Source organism: Rhinoderma darwinii, chromosome 7 (assembly GCF_050947455.1).
Source record: "Rhinoderma darwinii isolate aRhiDar2 chromosome 7, aRhiDar2.hap1, whole genome shotgun sequence".
NCBI lineage: Eukaryota > Metazoa > Chordata > Amphibia > Anura > Rhinodermatidae > Rhinoderma > Rhinoderma darwinii.
The window spans coordinates 12,118,913-12,136,005 of record NC_134693.1 but is presented as its reverse complement, the minus strand read 5'-3'; the positions used below and the strand labels follow the sequence as shown (position 1 = coordinate 12,136,005).

Below are 17,093 nucleotides of genomic sequence, written 5' to 3'. Positions count from 1 at the left end.
ACTGTCAGGGCATGCTGGAAGTTGCAGTTTTGCAGCAGCTGGAGAACCAAAGGCTGAGGACCATTTTCGATGTAAGGCCCTGTTCACACGGCATGTATTTGTAGCATTTTTGATGAAAAACGTGTCAAAAATACATGCTTTTACGTGTGTGCGTAAGAAAAGAAGCGTCAGGTAAATTCTTGGCGCGAAAAGACGCCTAATTCCCATAGTCAATGGGAGTCTTAATTAAGCGCCAAAAAAGCCTATAAATTAAAAAGAACTTTACAAAAACGCTAAAGTTTGGTTTGTTTTTTTTAGCGCCGCATAATTTATATCACAAATGAACTTTGGCATTGAAGCAGATTCTCTACAGCGCCAAGGACGTTTTTCAATCCTTTATGTAAATGAGATGTGAGCATTGAGGATTCAGTGGAGGTCGGGCCTTTGTGGGGGCATCTCGATAATAAGACAGAGACGTCTCAAGCGAACGATCCCCGAAGAAGACTCACCGAGAGGCTCGTATTAAACTTGTAGAACCGCTGGACGGTTCTGTCGCTGAAGCTGTTGCAGAGATTCTTCTTAACGAAATTGGGGTGGTTGAGGATATCGTTGGCCACCAGAGGTTCCTGGGGAAGAATTAAGAAAAAATGGGGAGCTCTTAGTTTACGGGATTACTGCACCCCAATTTGTCAAAGGGCATTATGTGGGGGAGGGGGTTGTGGTACCTTATGGGTGATGTGCTGCTGCTCCACTGGAGCGTGGCCTTTCGGGTCAATGAGCGTAGGATGTGCCACCAGGTAACCTCTGTCCTCCATGATGAAGCACCTATCAAAGCCACGACAACCAGTCAGAACAAGTGAGATCGGACGGAAAAAAATTATTTCAAGATCAGATCGTGTTTACTAATAGTATCCCACGCATGGGCGACCGAGCCCCGGGAACAGGAAAAAAAATGCACATTGCTGGGACTGGACACAAAGGTAAAAAACACCAAGCACTGGAGAACGGGATCATAAACAAGTGGATCACAGTAAGGCCTTGTTCACACAGTGCAGCTTTGCTGCAGTTTTTTTGAAGCCAAACCCCGGAAAGGATCCTAAAGAGAAGAAATATAGAAGGAAAAGCCTTATAGGTCTGCTCTCCTGGATGCAACTCTGGTTTTGGCATAAAATAGCCATGCAAAATCTGCACTGTGTGAGCAAGGCCTAAGAATGCAAAGCTTATCCTACTTGAAATTAGAAAAAAAACAAAAAAGTTCTGCAATTTAACATACTTTGGATTTCATTTTAAAATTTGCAAGATCTCTGCTTACGATCAGTGAATGGGAAAATGAGGCAGCAGTTCCATCCTGATTGTGCCCCGCAGCTCTTTACAGTGAATCGGGGCGCTATTGTCACGAGCCGTACACGTGTGTGGTGATCAAGACAGGTTTACAGCCCCTGAATGTACATCAAAATTCTCAATCACTGACAGCAAGCAGAGATCGAATCACAAAGCATATTGGGAAACTGTTATTTTCCATTAGAAAATTGTTTTTAGAATAATTCCCTACTACACAGGGATTACGCTCTGTCTATGTAGTGACATTGAACCCAGTAACCGAGCAATGGCAAGATTTAAAATCTCCTGCGGCTGCGCAAACACCATGAAAGGAGCAGTTTTTTGCAGCCTGTAGTGGAGTAATTGGCCTATGATGACCGTCCGTATCTATAGTTGGAGTGGGCCCTGTGTTCACATAGCAGCTGCAGTTCTGAACCAGGGGTTGTCTAGTAGTAGAAAACCATGGCTGCATTCATCCAAATACAGCGCCATACTTGTCCGCAGGTTGTGTGTGGTATTGCAGCTCAACCCTATTCACTTCAATGGAGCTGAGCTGCAATACCTGACAACCATGGACAGGTGTGGCACGGTTTCAGGAATAAAGCAGCCATGTTTTTATTATTCTGGACACCCCGTTACGAGTATATACAGTCAGGCAAGAATATAAGGAAATTACTATGAACCAATTTCCTAATTTTTAATGAAGACTGCAGCTCCAAACTGAAGCAACATTTCAGCAAATAAATGTTATTCTTTGTAGAATGAAAAAAATAAAAGATCTTCTAATATATCAATGCCTCAGTGTTTTTAAGAGCCCTGCTTGCAGTCATTCAATGAGAACGTTCACTTTTACTTCCAGGGGATAACAATCGCTCCTGGTCATGAGATGGACATGACGCAACTTTGATAACGGTACTGTAACGAGTCCTGCACCTGCGTGTCCATCACATGACCAGGAGAGATCGTTATTCCCTAAAAGTAAAAGTTCCCATTGAATGACAGCAAGCAGAGATATTGAAAACCTTGAGGAATTGATACACAAAGTATTTTGGAAATCAGGGGAGCAGAACTGAATAATAAATACTATTTTAATACTCTAACTTTAGGAGAAGATCCTGTTGTAACATTTTTGTTCTGAATAAAACTAGTGATAGAATGACCGTATATAAAATTGAGGGTAACACGCTCTGAGGACCTACCTTATTTTGTTGCCGCCATCTTGGTTACATATTGGCAGGAGCTCCATTAGAACTTTGTAAAAGTATCTCAGGGTAAAGTCAATGCCCATAACGGCAACGGTGTGACCGGAGGAGACCTGAGAACTAAAGAAACCAAGAAAGAGAACTCATTCAGAAATACAGGTGGCTATGAAGAGGTTAAAAGTATGATCGTTATTAGAGAAGATTAAAATACTCCAATCGCTTTACAGGGGCGCTAAAACTTTTGATTCTGCTTTATTTCCCAGAATTGAACACAGCCTGCAGTGTAAAGAATGGAGGTTTTCATTCTGGATGTCATGGCTACATCAAGAGAAATGTATCGATCTGTATTCGAACATTCTTCACATCTTCACACCTGTGATATAGTATCCCTGTATATTAGTAAATCTAGTATAGACTAGAGGTGAAAGTTTACATAGAAGTGTACATATACGCAGGTCTGTGGATGTAGCTGTAACAAACCGAATGAATATCTGTATGGTATAAAATGGGTCGCTGTCTGGGCATGTTGGGAGTTGTAGTTGGAGATCACATTGCATTTTCCAGATCTCTGAATGCAGCCAACAATTTTTGATGAGGAGTCTTGATGTAGCAGAGAGGTATATGTCATCTAGTTCTGGACTACAATCAGGTTACACAACTTTACTAGAATCCGTTAGTCAACGGCAAAGAGTCATTTTCTACATAGCAACCTGTGAATCGCCAACTCACTTAAAGGACTGGACGGTATGACTTATGGTGACCACGTAACCCGCTCCCCCCACATCCAGGTATGGTCCGGTGAAAGTGATCAGACCTGGATTGGCCAACGCATGAAGATACCTACAAAAAAATTAAAATAAAAAAATATATACATACACACATAGATCCCCTTTAAATGACTGTCCCTCCCTCCAGCGCCGCCTCCTGGACTGACATTTCATCCCATGTGACCCCTGCAGCCAATCACAGGGTGTAGCGACGGTCACATAGGATGAAACATCATCCCAGGAGGCCGGCCCTGTTGACATCTGAGGGCCGGCCTCCTGGGCTGACTTCATACCATGTGACTGCCGCTGCAGCCAATCACAGGCTGCAGTGGTCTCCTGGGATGAAACGTCATGCTAGCAGGCCGGCTAAGTGCTGCAGTTTTTCGCAGCGGACATTCCAGGCGAAAAACTGCACCACAGTTTGGTGCGCTTTTTCACCCAGAATTCCCTGCGGCGCACAGGGCGGATACGCTGCGTGCTTTTATGCAGCGTATCCGCACTGTGTGAACTCAACCTTAGAGTCTCGTATTGTCTAGACTTCAAGGGAACGACCAATGTGCAAAACTCTTGTGGAGCAGAAAGGAAGGGCTACAAGCAGCATCCGAATCTGTGCGCCAGTCATGCCCATAGGAATACACAAAGATACGCACATCAATATGATCACAAACCCATAGGGGGCAACGCGTGAAGTCGAATAGGACTTTATTATACATGCTGCAGAGCCAAGACAGTCCCAAATAAACCGGAGCAGCGTTGTCAGGGCATGCTGGGAGTCGTGGATTTTATGCAGATGGAGGACCACAAGTTGGAGACCACTACTCTAGGGGGTGGGTGGTTACAGGGGGGGGGGGGGGGGCACGTATGTCGCAACATGCCTGCGCCAGTCATCACATAACTGGCAATACAACGCAACGTAGACCAAAGTATCCCTTTTATACGTTACATAGTGGCTACTTTATGCAGAATTTTTTTTTTGCAATTTTTTTTTTTTGACATAAAAAACTTTGGAAAAAAACGGAGGCCAATGTAAAGATAAATGACAGTAACACTGTAGCTGCCGTGACAGACACTATATTAGTAATGAATACCAGGGCTTACCATGGTCTCCTAGTGGGATCAAATGCTTTGTCCATGAGAGACCCCGGGTATATTCGCAGCACCCCATTGGGCGTTGCTATGTAACGGCGGACAATGTAACTGTTCAGACTACTCATGTCCATCTGTCTCATCCATTCATCGGTGACGTGACTGGTAGCCATGACTTCATTTCTGACGGAAAACTGGAAGATAAAGACAAGAATAGCAGGGGAGCCTTAAAGACTTGCATGAAAGGATATTAATCTGTTGCAAGGATTTCTAGTTGAAAGCTTCGGAGAGCGCAGATCAGCCAAAAGGACAAGATTATCTTCCGAAATTAAGAAAAAACATGAAACTTGGAGATCGACCAGTATATATAAAACACCTTTTAAATGTACAATAACAAAAATGGTAAACTATTAAAAAAATATATAAACTGTTTTTAATATCTTACCTCGGCCTTCAAATATGATCACTTGAACTTACAGCCCCAATGCCTGAGGCTGCACTACTGAGAGATCCTGATTTCTGTAAAGTTGTGGATCCAAATCAGCAAATATACCAATGCCCCCACATATATACAGGTAAGTACCACTATACAAGTCAGGGAGGATATGGATATTGATGTGGATGATGATTTGAATCCACACCAGGTCACAAGGAGAAACGCCGTCATCAGAATCTCTCGGTAGTGCAGCCTCAGGCTTTTGATCATATGTCAAGATTAATGAAAGTTTTTCACATTTTCAATGTACACTAAAGGGACTATTATCTGGTAGGTCTCCTTTAAGGGAGGGTGCACAGGATTAGAAAAACATGGCTGCTTTCTTCTAGCAACAGAGCCACACCTGTCAATGGGTTGTGTCTGGTATTGCAGCTAAGCTGAATTGAAGTCTATGGGACTCAGCTGCAATAGCAGACAACCTGTGGACAGGAGTGGCACTTGTTCTTGGAAGACAGCAGCCATGTTTTTCTAATCCTCCGCAACCCCTTTAAAGGGCCTTTGCATTATAAGCCGTCATACAGGAACGCTATAAGGTATGAATACAGCATTGTAGCCAATGATGGTCCCCAAGGATTTCCAGCGCTATAGTTCAGAAGCTGAGGGAGTGGAACTACAGGTCCCAGCATGACCACACTTCTGATAACAGAAGAGGGACTGCTAAACTAATAAGCACTTCTCTAGTGTTGGCGCCAAAGAGGAACTCAATATTGACAACCAACAGATGGCATTAAACACTGGGGGAGATGTACAAAGCAAAATGAGCAAGAGAAACTGCCGTACACGCCGTGCGCCAAATTTAATGTGTGTTTTAGACACTTTTACGCCTAACAAGCTGGTTTTGAAAAGGGTCTAGAAAAAAGTGTGCGCTATTCTTTTGGGGGCAAAGTATTGATGAAAAGTACAACAGCCATGAGGTGGCAAAAGAAGGGAAAAATGTCCCAGATGTCTGTAATTAATAATAATGTGTACGTGTAATTGTGATCAATTTGGCGCGGTTTCCTCCTCTCTGGTCTAGTTTTATGCTAACTTTGAAGAGAACATTTCATCTGCTTATACGTGTGCAGCTGAGCGCACCATGTAATAGCCGGGGCTGCACAAACCATGTCTCAATTAAAAAAAATGTTTCTATCTTCCTCCGTTATTTAGATATTGGTGCCATTATATTTGGAGCCCCCGATATGTAAATAACGTCAATTTGGCGGTCCTTTATTTCTAAGTGGCATGAGGGCTTGTTACTTATCGCTGACACAGTCCAATCATCTACAGGCAGTGCGAGAGCGGCTTCTGCCTTGTGATCTTGCTTTCGAAATCACAGTCCTGTCGTTCTAGAGTGTGTGCGTGCATGCACGCCTTCACGCACGCCCGTTCACGCACACATCTCCGACGTCGCCGCTCCTGACTATGCTGGATGTGAGTAGATGATCTCCTCGTCTTGTTTCGTGGCGGCGGGAGTATAGCCGGGAGCAGCGACGTCGTAGATGTGCGCACGAACAGGAGTGCGCGTGCACGCACGCACTCTACAGAACGACAAGACTGAGATCTTGCGAGAGGGATCACACAGCACAAGCCGCTCTCACACGGTCCGTAGCTGATTGGACAGTGTCAGAGCGATAAGTAACACGCTCCCCTGACATTTAGAAATAAAGAACTGCCAAATTGACGTTCAGGGGGTTCAAAAAATAGAGGAAGTGCTACTATAAGTTCGCTCACCACATGTCCACCACGCTTATGTTGCGTTTCCACTTCGTTTAGTTGATGCAAGTTGGTATGGAGTAAATCCAAATGCTGTAGGTGCTCGCAAATATACCCAAACTGGTCCTGTGTCGACAGCAGGTCATCAAGGCAATAGTGGTGTATAGTAAAGGTGAATCCAGCACTCAAAAATAAAAGTTGTAAGGTTTATTTGTTCATATTAAAACAAAGAAGTTAAAACCAAAAAATCCCGGGACCACGCTTACGCGTTTCAGACCAGTAAGGTCCTTAATCATAGCTGGATTAAGGACCTTACTGGTCTGAAACCTTACAACTTTTATTTTCGAGTGCTGGATTCACCTTTACTATACACCACTATTGCCTAGTTCAGGGGGGTTAACTACATATCGGCGCCAATTATAACGGCACCAATGTCTAAATAACAGAGGGGGATAGAATTTTTTCCTAAAGTGACAAGGTTTGTGCAGCAGCGCCTATTACATGGTGCACTCAGCATTGGTTCTTTTTAAGAAAGTATTAATAAATCTCCCCCGCTATGGGACTTGTTGATGTTCTACACCAAGATATGAGGAGATTTCGGTCAGAAGACCAAACGGATTTCTGCTAACATATTAGGACACGCAGTCCCGGATCGGTCTTGCACTCACCTTGAGACCTGGGTTTGCAATTAGACGAGTGTTATCGCTGAGATACGCCGTGTAGTGCTCCACCATGCGCTTAGTCTCCGGCTGACTCAGATGCTCATATGGAGAAGAGAAACTTCCGGCTGCCAACATGACCGTAGGACTTTCTGCAAAATCAAGTCAGCGGTTATTTAGCGTGCTGTACCTCGTCTTATGGAAGGAGGGAGAGTACTATCGTCTGCGATCATCCTCTTTACCTAATGTAGCCAGCTGCTTGAAATGAAGGCAGGCGGAGGGCTGGCCCAGGAGATCGAGGCGATGGTACAAGAGCTTACTGCTGGGGACGGTGTTCAGGTTCTTCAACTGTTTGACGGGTATTTCCGGCTGTATCACCACAATGCACAAGATAAAAGAGGTGTCCTGGACCTGTAGTCAAAAGACAAGCTCATTATAAGATCAATAATCTCTCAAAATCTCCTGCTTGTTCAGTTTCTGCACCAGGATTGATATGGAGATTTGCATTCTGGGAAGTTTTATCTTTACACCAAGTCAAGTACTTTTCAATCATCTGATGAAGGAAAAAAAAAAACTTCCTTCTCTGTATTATAGGAGGTCAGCTAAGTTATTAGAAGCATGTCTACCAACAAGATTGTTGACTGTTTCCAATAGCAACCAGCAGAATAGTGAGTGCAGCTCTGGAGTATAACACAGGATGTAACTCAGGATCAGTACAGGAGAAGTAATGTAATGTATGTACACAGTGACTCCACCAGCAGAATAGAGAGTGCAGCTCTGGAGTATAATACAGGATGTAACTCAGGATCAGTACAGGATAAGTAATGTAATGTATGTACACAGTGACTCCACCAGCAGAATAGTGAGTGCAGCTCTGGAGTATAACACAGGATGTAACTCAGGATCAGTACAGGATAAGTAATGTATGTACACAGAACTCCACCAGCAGAATAGTGAGTGCAGCTCTGGAGTATAATACAGGATGTAACTCAGGATCAGTACAGGAGAAGTAATGTAATGTATGTACACAGTGACTCCACCAGCAGAATAGAGAGTGCAGCTCTGGAGTATAACACAGGATGTAACTCAGGATTAGTACAGGATAAGTAATGTAATGTATGTACACAGTGACTCCACCAGCAGAATAGTGAGTGCAGCTCTGGAGTATAATACAGGATGTAACTGCGGATCAGCACAGTATAAGGAATGTAATGTATGTACACAGTGACTCCAAAAGCAGAATAGTGAGGGCAGCTCTTGAGTATAATACAGGATGTAACTCAGGATCAGTACAGGATAAGTAATGTAATGTGTGTACATAGTGACTCCACCAGCAGAATAGTGAATGCAGCTCTGGAGTATAATACAGGATGTAACTCAGGATCAGTACAGGATAAGTAATGTAATGTATGTACACAGTGACTCCACCAGCAGAATAGTGAGTGCACTCTGGAGTATAATACAGGCTATAATTCAGGATCAGTAAAATAATGTATTTAGACATTTAAATGATCTAAACATAAAAATATTTGAAAATTGCTAAAAAAAAAAAGAAGGAAAAACAACGGTGATTTCATAAAATGACTAATCACCTGCATGTGACAGATCAAAATATTACACAGCATACAGCAGCTTTAACCTACGTATATCATAACAGACAGGCAGGAACAGCTACACGGGGCCCTACATTTGATATTTGGGGTACATTAGAAGAATAAAAACTTTCATGTGGGAGAATCTGGAGTTAGTGTCATAGTGATATTTGCAAGATGCATTTAGAACAATAAAGAGGATTACAATTCAGGCAGTTAGCGGAGTCTTACCATTTTCCAGGCATAGCTGACATTGTACGCCTCCTTCCCAGGGTTTCTCAGCTTGTTGATGTGCCAAGACAGGGAGGAATTCACAGGCACCGTAATAATCTGACTGCCCAGGGGGAGGCTGAGGAAGAAATAGACACCGATATGTCTCATGCAAAGAAATATACGAGACGAGTGAGCTCTGAGACCTGACAACATCTTCCCACAGCTCGGAGAATTGTTATCATCATCTGTCAGTTCAACTGCTGCAAACCACTCACAGGGTCTATAGATCACAACAAAACCACACACTATAACATGCACAGGAGATGGAAACTATAGTCACACCAGAAATTACACAGCATACAGACAAAGAAGCTTAAGTCAGATAAAATACCCCCCCCCCCCCTACAAGTTAAGATGCATATTAATTACCCCAGGGGGCAGTATTATAGTAGTTATATTCTTGTATATAGGGGGCAGTATTATAGTAGTTATATTCTTGTACATAGGGGGCAGTATTATAGTAGTTATAGTCTTGTATATAGGGGCAGTATTATAGTAGTTATATTCTTGTATATAGGGGGCAGTATTATAGTAGTTATATTCTTGTACATAGGGGGCAGTATTATAGTAGTTATAGTCTTGTATATAGGGGCAGTATTATAGTAGTTATATTCTTGTATATAGGGGCAGTATTATAGTAGTTATATTCTTGTATATAGGGGGCAGTATTATAGTAGTTATATTCTTGTATATAGGGAGCAGTATTATAGTAGTTATATTCTTGTATATAGTAGCAGTATTATAGTAGTTATATTCTTGTATATAGGGGCAGTATTATAGTAGTTATATTCTTGTATATAGGGGGCAGTATTATAGTAGTTATATTCTTGTATATAGGAGGCAGTATTATAGTAGTTATATTCTTGTATATAGGGGCAGTATTATAGTAGTTATATTCTTGTATATAGGAGCAGTATTATAGTAGTTATATTCTTGTATATAGGAGCAGTATTATAGCAGTTATATTCTTGTATATAGGGGCAGTAATATAGTAGTTATATTCTTGTACATAGGGGGCAGTATTATAGTAGTTATATTCTTGTATATAGGAGGCAGTATTATAGTAGTTATATTCTTGTATATAGGGGCAGTATTATAGTAGTTATATTCTTGTATATAGGAGCAGTATTATAGTAGTTATATTCTTGTATATAGGAGCAGTATTATAGCAGTTATATTCTTGTATATAGGGGCAGTAATATAGCAGTTATATTCTTGTATATAGGGGCAGTAATATAGTAGTTATATTCTTGTATATAGGGGCAGTAATATAGTAGTTATATTCTTGTATATAGGGGCAGTATTATAGTAGTTATATTCCTGTATATAGGAGCAGTATTATAGTAGTTATATTCTTGTATATAGGAGTAGTATTATAGTAGTTATATCCTTGTATATAGGGGGCAGTATTATAGTAGTTATATTCTTGTATATAGAGGCAGTATTATAGTAGTTATATTCTTGTATATAGGGGGCAGTATTATAGTAGTTATATTCTTGAATATAGGGGGCAGTATTATAGTAGTTATATTCTTGTATATAGGGGGCAGTATTATAGTAGTTATATTCTTGTATATAGGGGGCAGTATTATAGTAGTTATATTCTTGTATATAGGGGGCAGTATTATAGTACCGTGTTTCCCCGATAGTAAGACACCCCCGATTGTAAGACGTATCGGGGGTTTCAGGGGGGTCGGCTAATATAAGCCGTACCCCGAAAGTAAGACATATGTCTTACTTTCGGGGAAACACGGGGGTATTGCCGCCTCCTGCCCACTTCCACTCCCACTTAACGCCGAAGGACGGATATATCCGTCCTCAGCAGCTGCTAGTTCGCGCCGGAGGACGGATATATCCGTCCTGTGATAGCGCGGGTACTGAGACTGTACCCACGCGATCAGCGGCAGGAGCACGGCTGTTATACACAGCCTGGCTCCTGCTGCAACTGCCGGAATCGAAGCGCGCGCCGATTCCGGCAGTTTAACCCATTAAATGCCGCTGTCAATAGTGACAGCGGCATTTAATGTGTTTGACAGAGGGGGGAGCTCCCTCTGTCACCCGATCGGCGCCCCCGCAAACAAATCGCGGGTCGCCGTCGGGTTTCCATGACAGCCGGGGGTCTAACAAAGACCCCCAGGTCTGCCTTCAGCATCTGCCTGTTAGGCGATGCCGGAGGCATGACCTAATAGGTTGCCTGTCAGTTTTACACTGACAGGCAATAATGCTTCGGTATACTAAGTATACCAAAGCATTATATATGCGATCGGCACATCGCATAGTGAAGTCCCCTGGTGGGACTAAAAAAAAAAAATGTAAAACAGTTAAATAAAGTTTGTGAAAAAAAAAATAAAAAAAAAAAAAAATATTTTTTTGCCAATGTAAGACATACCCCGAAAGTAAGACATAGTGGGGCTTTTGGGGATAAAAAGAAAGTAAGACACTGTCTTACTTTCGGGGAAACACGGTAGTTATATTCTTGTATATAGGGGCAGTATTATAGTAGTTATATTCTTGTATATAGGAGGCAGTATTATAGTAGTTATATTCTTGTATATAGGGGCAGTATTATAGTAGTTATATTCTTGTATATGGGGGCAGTATTATAGTAGTTATATTCTTGTATATAGGGGCAGTATTATAGTAGTTATATTCTTGTATATAGCGGCAGTATTATAGTAGTTATATTCTTGTATATAGGGGGCAGTATTATAGTAGTTGTATTCTTGTATATAGGAGCAGTATTATAGTAGTTATATTCTTGTATATAGGAGCAGTATTATAGTAGTTATATTCTTGTATATAGTGGGCAGTATTATAGTAGTTATATTCTTGTATATAGGGGCAGTATTATAGTAGTTATATTCTTGTATATAGCGGCAGTATTATAGTAGTTATATTCTTGTATATAGGGGGCAGTATTATAGTAGTTATATTCTTGTATATAGGGGGGCAGTATTATAGTAGTTATATTCTTGTATATAGGGGGAAGTATTATAGTAGTTATATTCTTGTATATAAAGGGCAGTATTATAGTAGTTATATTCTTGTACATAGGGAGCAGTATTATAGTAGTTATATTCTTGTATATAGGAGCAGTATTATAGTAGTTATATTCTTGTATATAGGGGGCAGTATTATAGTAGTTATATTCTTGTATATAGGGGGGCAGTATTATAGTAGTTATATTCTTGTATATAGGGGCAGTATTATAGTAGTTATATTCTTGTACATAGGGGTTAGTATTATAGTAGTTATATTCTTGTATATAGCAGCAGTATTATAGTAGTTATATTCTTGTATATAGGGGGGCAGTATTATAGTAGTTATATTCTTGTATATAGGGGGAAGTATTATAGTAGTTATATTCTTGTATATAGGAGCAGTATTATAGTAGTTATATTCTTGTATATAGGGGCAGTATTATAGTAGTTATATTCTTGTATATAGCGGCAGTATTATAGTAGTTATATTCTTGTATATAGGGGGCAGTATTATAGTAGTTATATTCTTGTATATAGGGGGCAGTATTATAGTAGTTATATTCTTGTATATAGGAGCAGTATTATAGTAGTTATATTCTTGTATATAGGGGGCAGTATTATAGTAGTTATATTCTTGTATATAGGGGGGCAGTATTATAGTAGTTATATTCTTGTATATAGGGGCAGTATTATAGTAGTTATATTCTTGTACATAGGGGTTAGTATTATAGTAGTTATATTCTTGTATATAGCAGCAGTATTATAGTAGTTATATTCTTGTATATAGGGGGGCAGTATTATAGTAGTTATATTCTTGTATATAGGGGGAAGTATTATAGTAGTTATATTCTTGTATATAGGGGGCAGTATTATAGTAGTTATATTCTTGTACATAGGGAGCAGTATTATAGTAGTTATATTCTTGTATATAGGAGCAGTATTATAGTAGTTATATTCTTGTATATAGGGGGCAGTATTATAGTAGTTATATTCTTGTATATAGGGGGGCAGTATTATAGTAGTTATATTCTTGTATATAGGGGCAGTATTATAGTAGTTATATTCTTGTACATAGGGGTTAGTATTATAGTAGTTATATTCTTGTATATAGGAGCAGTATTATAGTAGTTATATTCTTGTATATAGGGGGGCAGTATTATAGTAGTTATATTCTTGTATATAGGGGGAAGTATTATAGTAGTTATATTCTTGTATATAGGGGGCAGTATTATAGTAGTTATATTCTTGTACATAGGGAGCAGTATTATAGTAGTTATATTCTTGTATATAGGAGCAGTATTATAGTAGTTATATTCTTGTATATAGGGGGCAGTATTATAGTAGTTATATTCTTGTATATAGGGGGGCAGTATTATAGTAGTTATATTCTTGGATATAGGGGCAGTATTATAGTAGTTATATTCTTGTACATAGGGGTTAGTATTATAGTAGTTATATTCTTGTATATAGGAGCAGTATTATAGTAGTTATATTCTTGTATATAGGGGGGCAGTATTATAGTAGTTATATTCTTGTATATAGGGGGAAGTATTATAGTAGTTATATTCTTGTATATAGGGGGCAGTATTATAGTAGTTATATTCTTGTACATAGGGAGCAGTATTATAGTAGTTATATTCTTGTATATAGGAGCAGTATTATAGTAGTTATATTCTTGTATATAGGGGGCAGTATTATAGTAGTTATATTCTTGTATATAGGGGGGCAGTATTATAGTAGTTATATTCTTGGATATAGGGGCAGTATTATAGTAGTTATATTCTTGTACATAGGGGTTAGTATTATAGTAGTTATATTCTTGTATGTAGGAGCAGTATTATAGTAGTAATATTTTTGTACATAGGGGGCAGTATTATTGTAATATATTGTAAATAAAATATAAATGTAATTCAGCACTTACTATTTTTAAGTCTCTATGTTATAACGCAGCAATGTTTACTGTGCCATTGGGGTTATGGTAAGCCATCTCTGGAATGGTCCTTTAAGCATCACTTATTTCCAGTAACAAAAAGTTAGATATTTCTATGATCCAGACCAGATAAGAACATAAGGCGCTTTAGTTTAACATTCTGTTGAGGCTTCAAAGACTGCAGACTGGAGTGTTTATTGACTCTCGTTCAGTCTCTACATAACATGGACACATGGAGAATTTCTCACCCTTGGCCATCAAAGCAGCTTCAGGGACGTGTTAAATTGTTCTGGTTTCATGTTTGTAGGGTAGTAATGGAATATATTTGTTATATTTGCCTTTGTCAAGTTGATGCCAGATAAAATTCCAGTTAAGATGTTTCTGAAACTCACTTTGAATGCAATATAATAAAATTTGTACTTCTTAGGGACACTCCCATATCATCATACTAAAAGCCTGCAGACCCTAGACCTGGTCTACCAGATCATCCAGCGCAGGCTCACACCGTGTATAATACTTTACCCTATAGATTCAAATTTTACATTTACCTGAGAATATTTTGCCGAACCAATGAAAACCTGGGAATGTTCTCATAATGTATAATATCAGTGTGAAGGGGAGGCTCTACCAGCAGGTACGGTCGAGTCAGCGAGGGATGCATCAACGTGTAGCCTTGCGGGGAAAAATAAAGGGACAAAAAAAAATTAAGTAAAGTTTGATCAGAAGCCCAAATAAAGTATTTTTCATGACAAAGTATTTGGGGATCCTCCACAGTCTCTGCAATTCAGCATTACCAAAACCCCATTTTATCTAGTTTCAATTTATAAACTGTATAAACTTTTATACTAACCAATAGGGGGCGCCAAAATGCATTGAAATGCAGACAAGAGGCTCCATGTGGTTTGGAGCTTCTTCCGTAAAGTCATTTGGTTACCGTATGTGTTTAATGTATGTTGATCTATTTAACATTAGGATCGTTTGTAAAAATGACACAATATTTTTCAAAATAACGGCGCAGATTTAACAATTGTGTCGGAAAGTGTGTCAAATTCATCGTTCATGTTAGACACGTTTCTCTGCCTTACGTCTCCTCTCAGCTTGCGTACTTTACAGCAATATCTTGCGCCAAAAAGTGGCACACGTCGTTAATAAATCTGGAGCATTTTACGACTCCTCTTAGCCCCGCCCATTTTTATAGACACTTTTCAAAACTAAAGGAATAAAAAGTGTCTAAAACATAATAAAACTGGCGCAGGACATGTGCAACACTATTATGGCGTAATATTTGCCAGAATTCGAGCGCATTTAAGCGTATTAGTAAATAGTTACACTTCCTATTATTTTACTATAAGTATTTGCATCAATCCCGTACAACCCCTTCAGTTGGTTGTTATTGTATCCACTAGTATCAGTTTATTACACTAATGTCCTTATTTTAATAAGTCTTTCATAGTGACAGCTTCTCTTTAAAGGGGGTCTCCGCTTTGGACAATCCCTACTTGTTAAAAGGGTCACTTGAAAAGAAGCGGATCACAAAGTGTCCCCCTGCTGGAACCCCCAGCAATCAGCTGTAATCTGTGGGGAAACCTGCCAGTAATAGTTCAATTTCCCAGCAGTGCCACCACAGGAGAAATGAAGTATTACAGTGTCCATACATATCAATGCGTTGTCTGTAATACAGGACAGGTCCTCCAGAGAGAGAGACGCTCTATGTAACCGCTCTCCACTCTGACCAAGAGATGAGGATCCTAAACAGAGGATCCCCCTCTAATAACTCAGAATCCCCTAATAGGGTGTATGACAATGGGTACCCCTTTAAAGGTACATTCACCTGCACCAGTTCAGTTTGGCAGCTGCAACTGTGACCAAAAACCACAGTTTTTAAGACTGGTGTAGCTCCCCCTCCCGTATTACTGTGTAATACTGCATTCCTCCAGTGGTGGCACTGCAGGGAAATTGTATGTGCGATGCAGCCTATGAGAGCGGTTTTGGTTTTTTTCCCTGTTGTAAGTCGACCTGTTGCTGCAAATGATCCTTTAACAAAAACACCAGGGCCTGACAGCTGTAAAAGTGGTCTTAGATGTGAGTGCGTAAAATAACCACATGTTCCCGTGCCGCTCCCAGGACTGACGGACTGTACTCGCAGCCAAAGTTGTAAAATCCTATTTAATATGCCAAGCTCCTTGGCACAACAGTTCCTGGGTTGTTTATCTTACAGGTTGGTCCAACTGCTATTTGATCTCGAATACATTTTTTTTTTCAGAGACACTTAATATTTATCCGTTTCGTGGCCAAAACTTGCGGTTGCGAGGCTACTTCAGGATAGCCTGCCATTCTCTACAGATCAGTGTTTATTGTTACAGGCAGACGTAAGCCCTGGAAAAAGCACAACACGGTGCCCCGCAAAGGGTTACAACACTTCAATGGTATGTTACGCGGCACATCCTGCCCGCGGGGTTACAAAGATACCTTTGTTATCTATGAGAAATGTGTACGAGGACAGAGAGTCTTGGTAGTAGGTAACGTCCTCGAGGATGTAAGCGAGGTTAACGTCTACACCCACGATTCCCAGGAGAAGGTTCCCAAAATAACACGGCTTGCTGACGGTCATAATCAAACCTGAAACACAGGGAGAGCAGGTGTTAAACTTAAAAGCGAGAAAAGAAAACGATGATAAAAAAAAAGTCTAAATAAGCTTTTAAGGGTTTTTTCAGTTTTATTTTGAAATAGCTCTGCAACTTTCTAATTAACTTTGAGGTTCATTTTTAAGATCTCTGCTTGCTGCCAGTAATGAAAAAATTATCCGTTACATTCAGCGGGTAAAAAAATCATCTTGATCTAGTCCTATACTTGTAAACAGCTTCAGTTTGTTACAATGTAGTAGTGCAGGTAAGAGTTATCAACCCTGGAGTTTCTGTTTTAGATCAAAGGATACAATGTAACAAACTGTAGCTGTGAGAAAGACCTCACACAGAGGCCAGATCAAGTGATAATGTCATGCTATTTCATCCAGTTCCTCCACTTGGGTTAAAGGGGGTATAAACTTTTTATAAAACAAAAGCTGAAGAAAAAAATAAAATAATTCACCTTGTAATACTAACCACAATAGAGTAAAT

At 40.0% G+C, this 17,093-nt stretch overlaps 1 protein-coding gene across 1 annotated transcript in view; it reads right to left on the bottom strand.

Annotated features, from left to right (window-relative positions):
• Nucleotides 1-17,093, bottom strand: part of CACHD1 (cache domain containing 1) — a 125,931-nt gene that overhangs the window by 14,985 nt on the left and 93,853 nt on the right. The window contains exons 10-19 of the mRNA XM_075832761.1: nt 16,447-16,596; nt 14,526-14,649; nt 9,025-9,142; nt 7,444-7,612; nt 7,211-7,353; nt 4,367-4,548; nt 3,231-3,341; nt 2,499-2,621; nt 705-804; nt 489-605 (exon numbers count right to left, since the gene is read on the bottom strand). Of these exons, the coding sequence (XP_075688876.1) occupies nt 489-605; nt 705-804; nt 2,499-2,621; nt 3,231-3,341; nt 4,367-4,548; nt 7,211-7,353; nt 7,444-7,612; nt 9,025-9,142; nt 14,526-14,649; nt 16,447-16,596 (1,337 nt within the window). The remainder of the gene's footprint in view (nt 1-488; nt 606-704; nt 805-2,498; nt 2,622-3,230; nt 3,342-4,366; nt 4,549-7,210; nt 7,354-7,443; nt 7,613-9,024; nt 9,143-14,525; nt 14,650-16,446; nt 16,597-17,093) is intronic.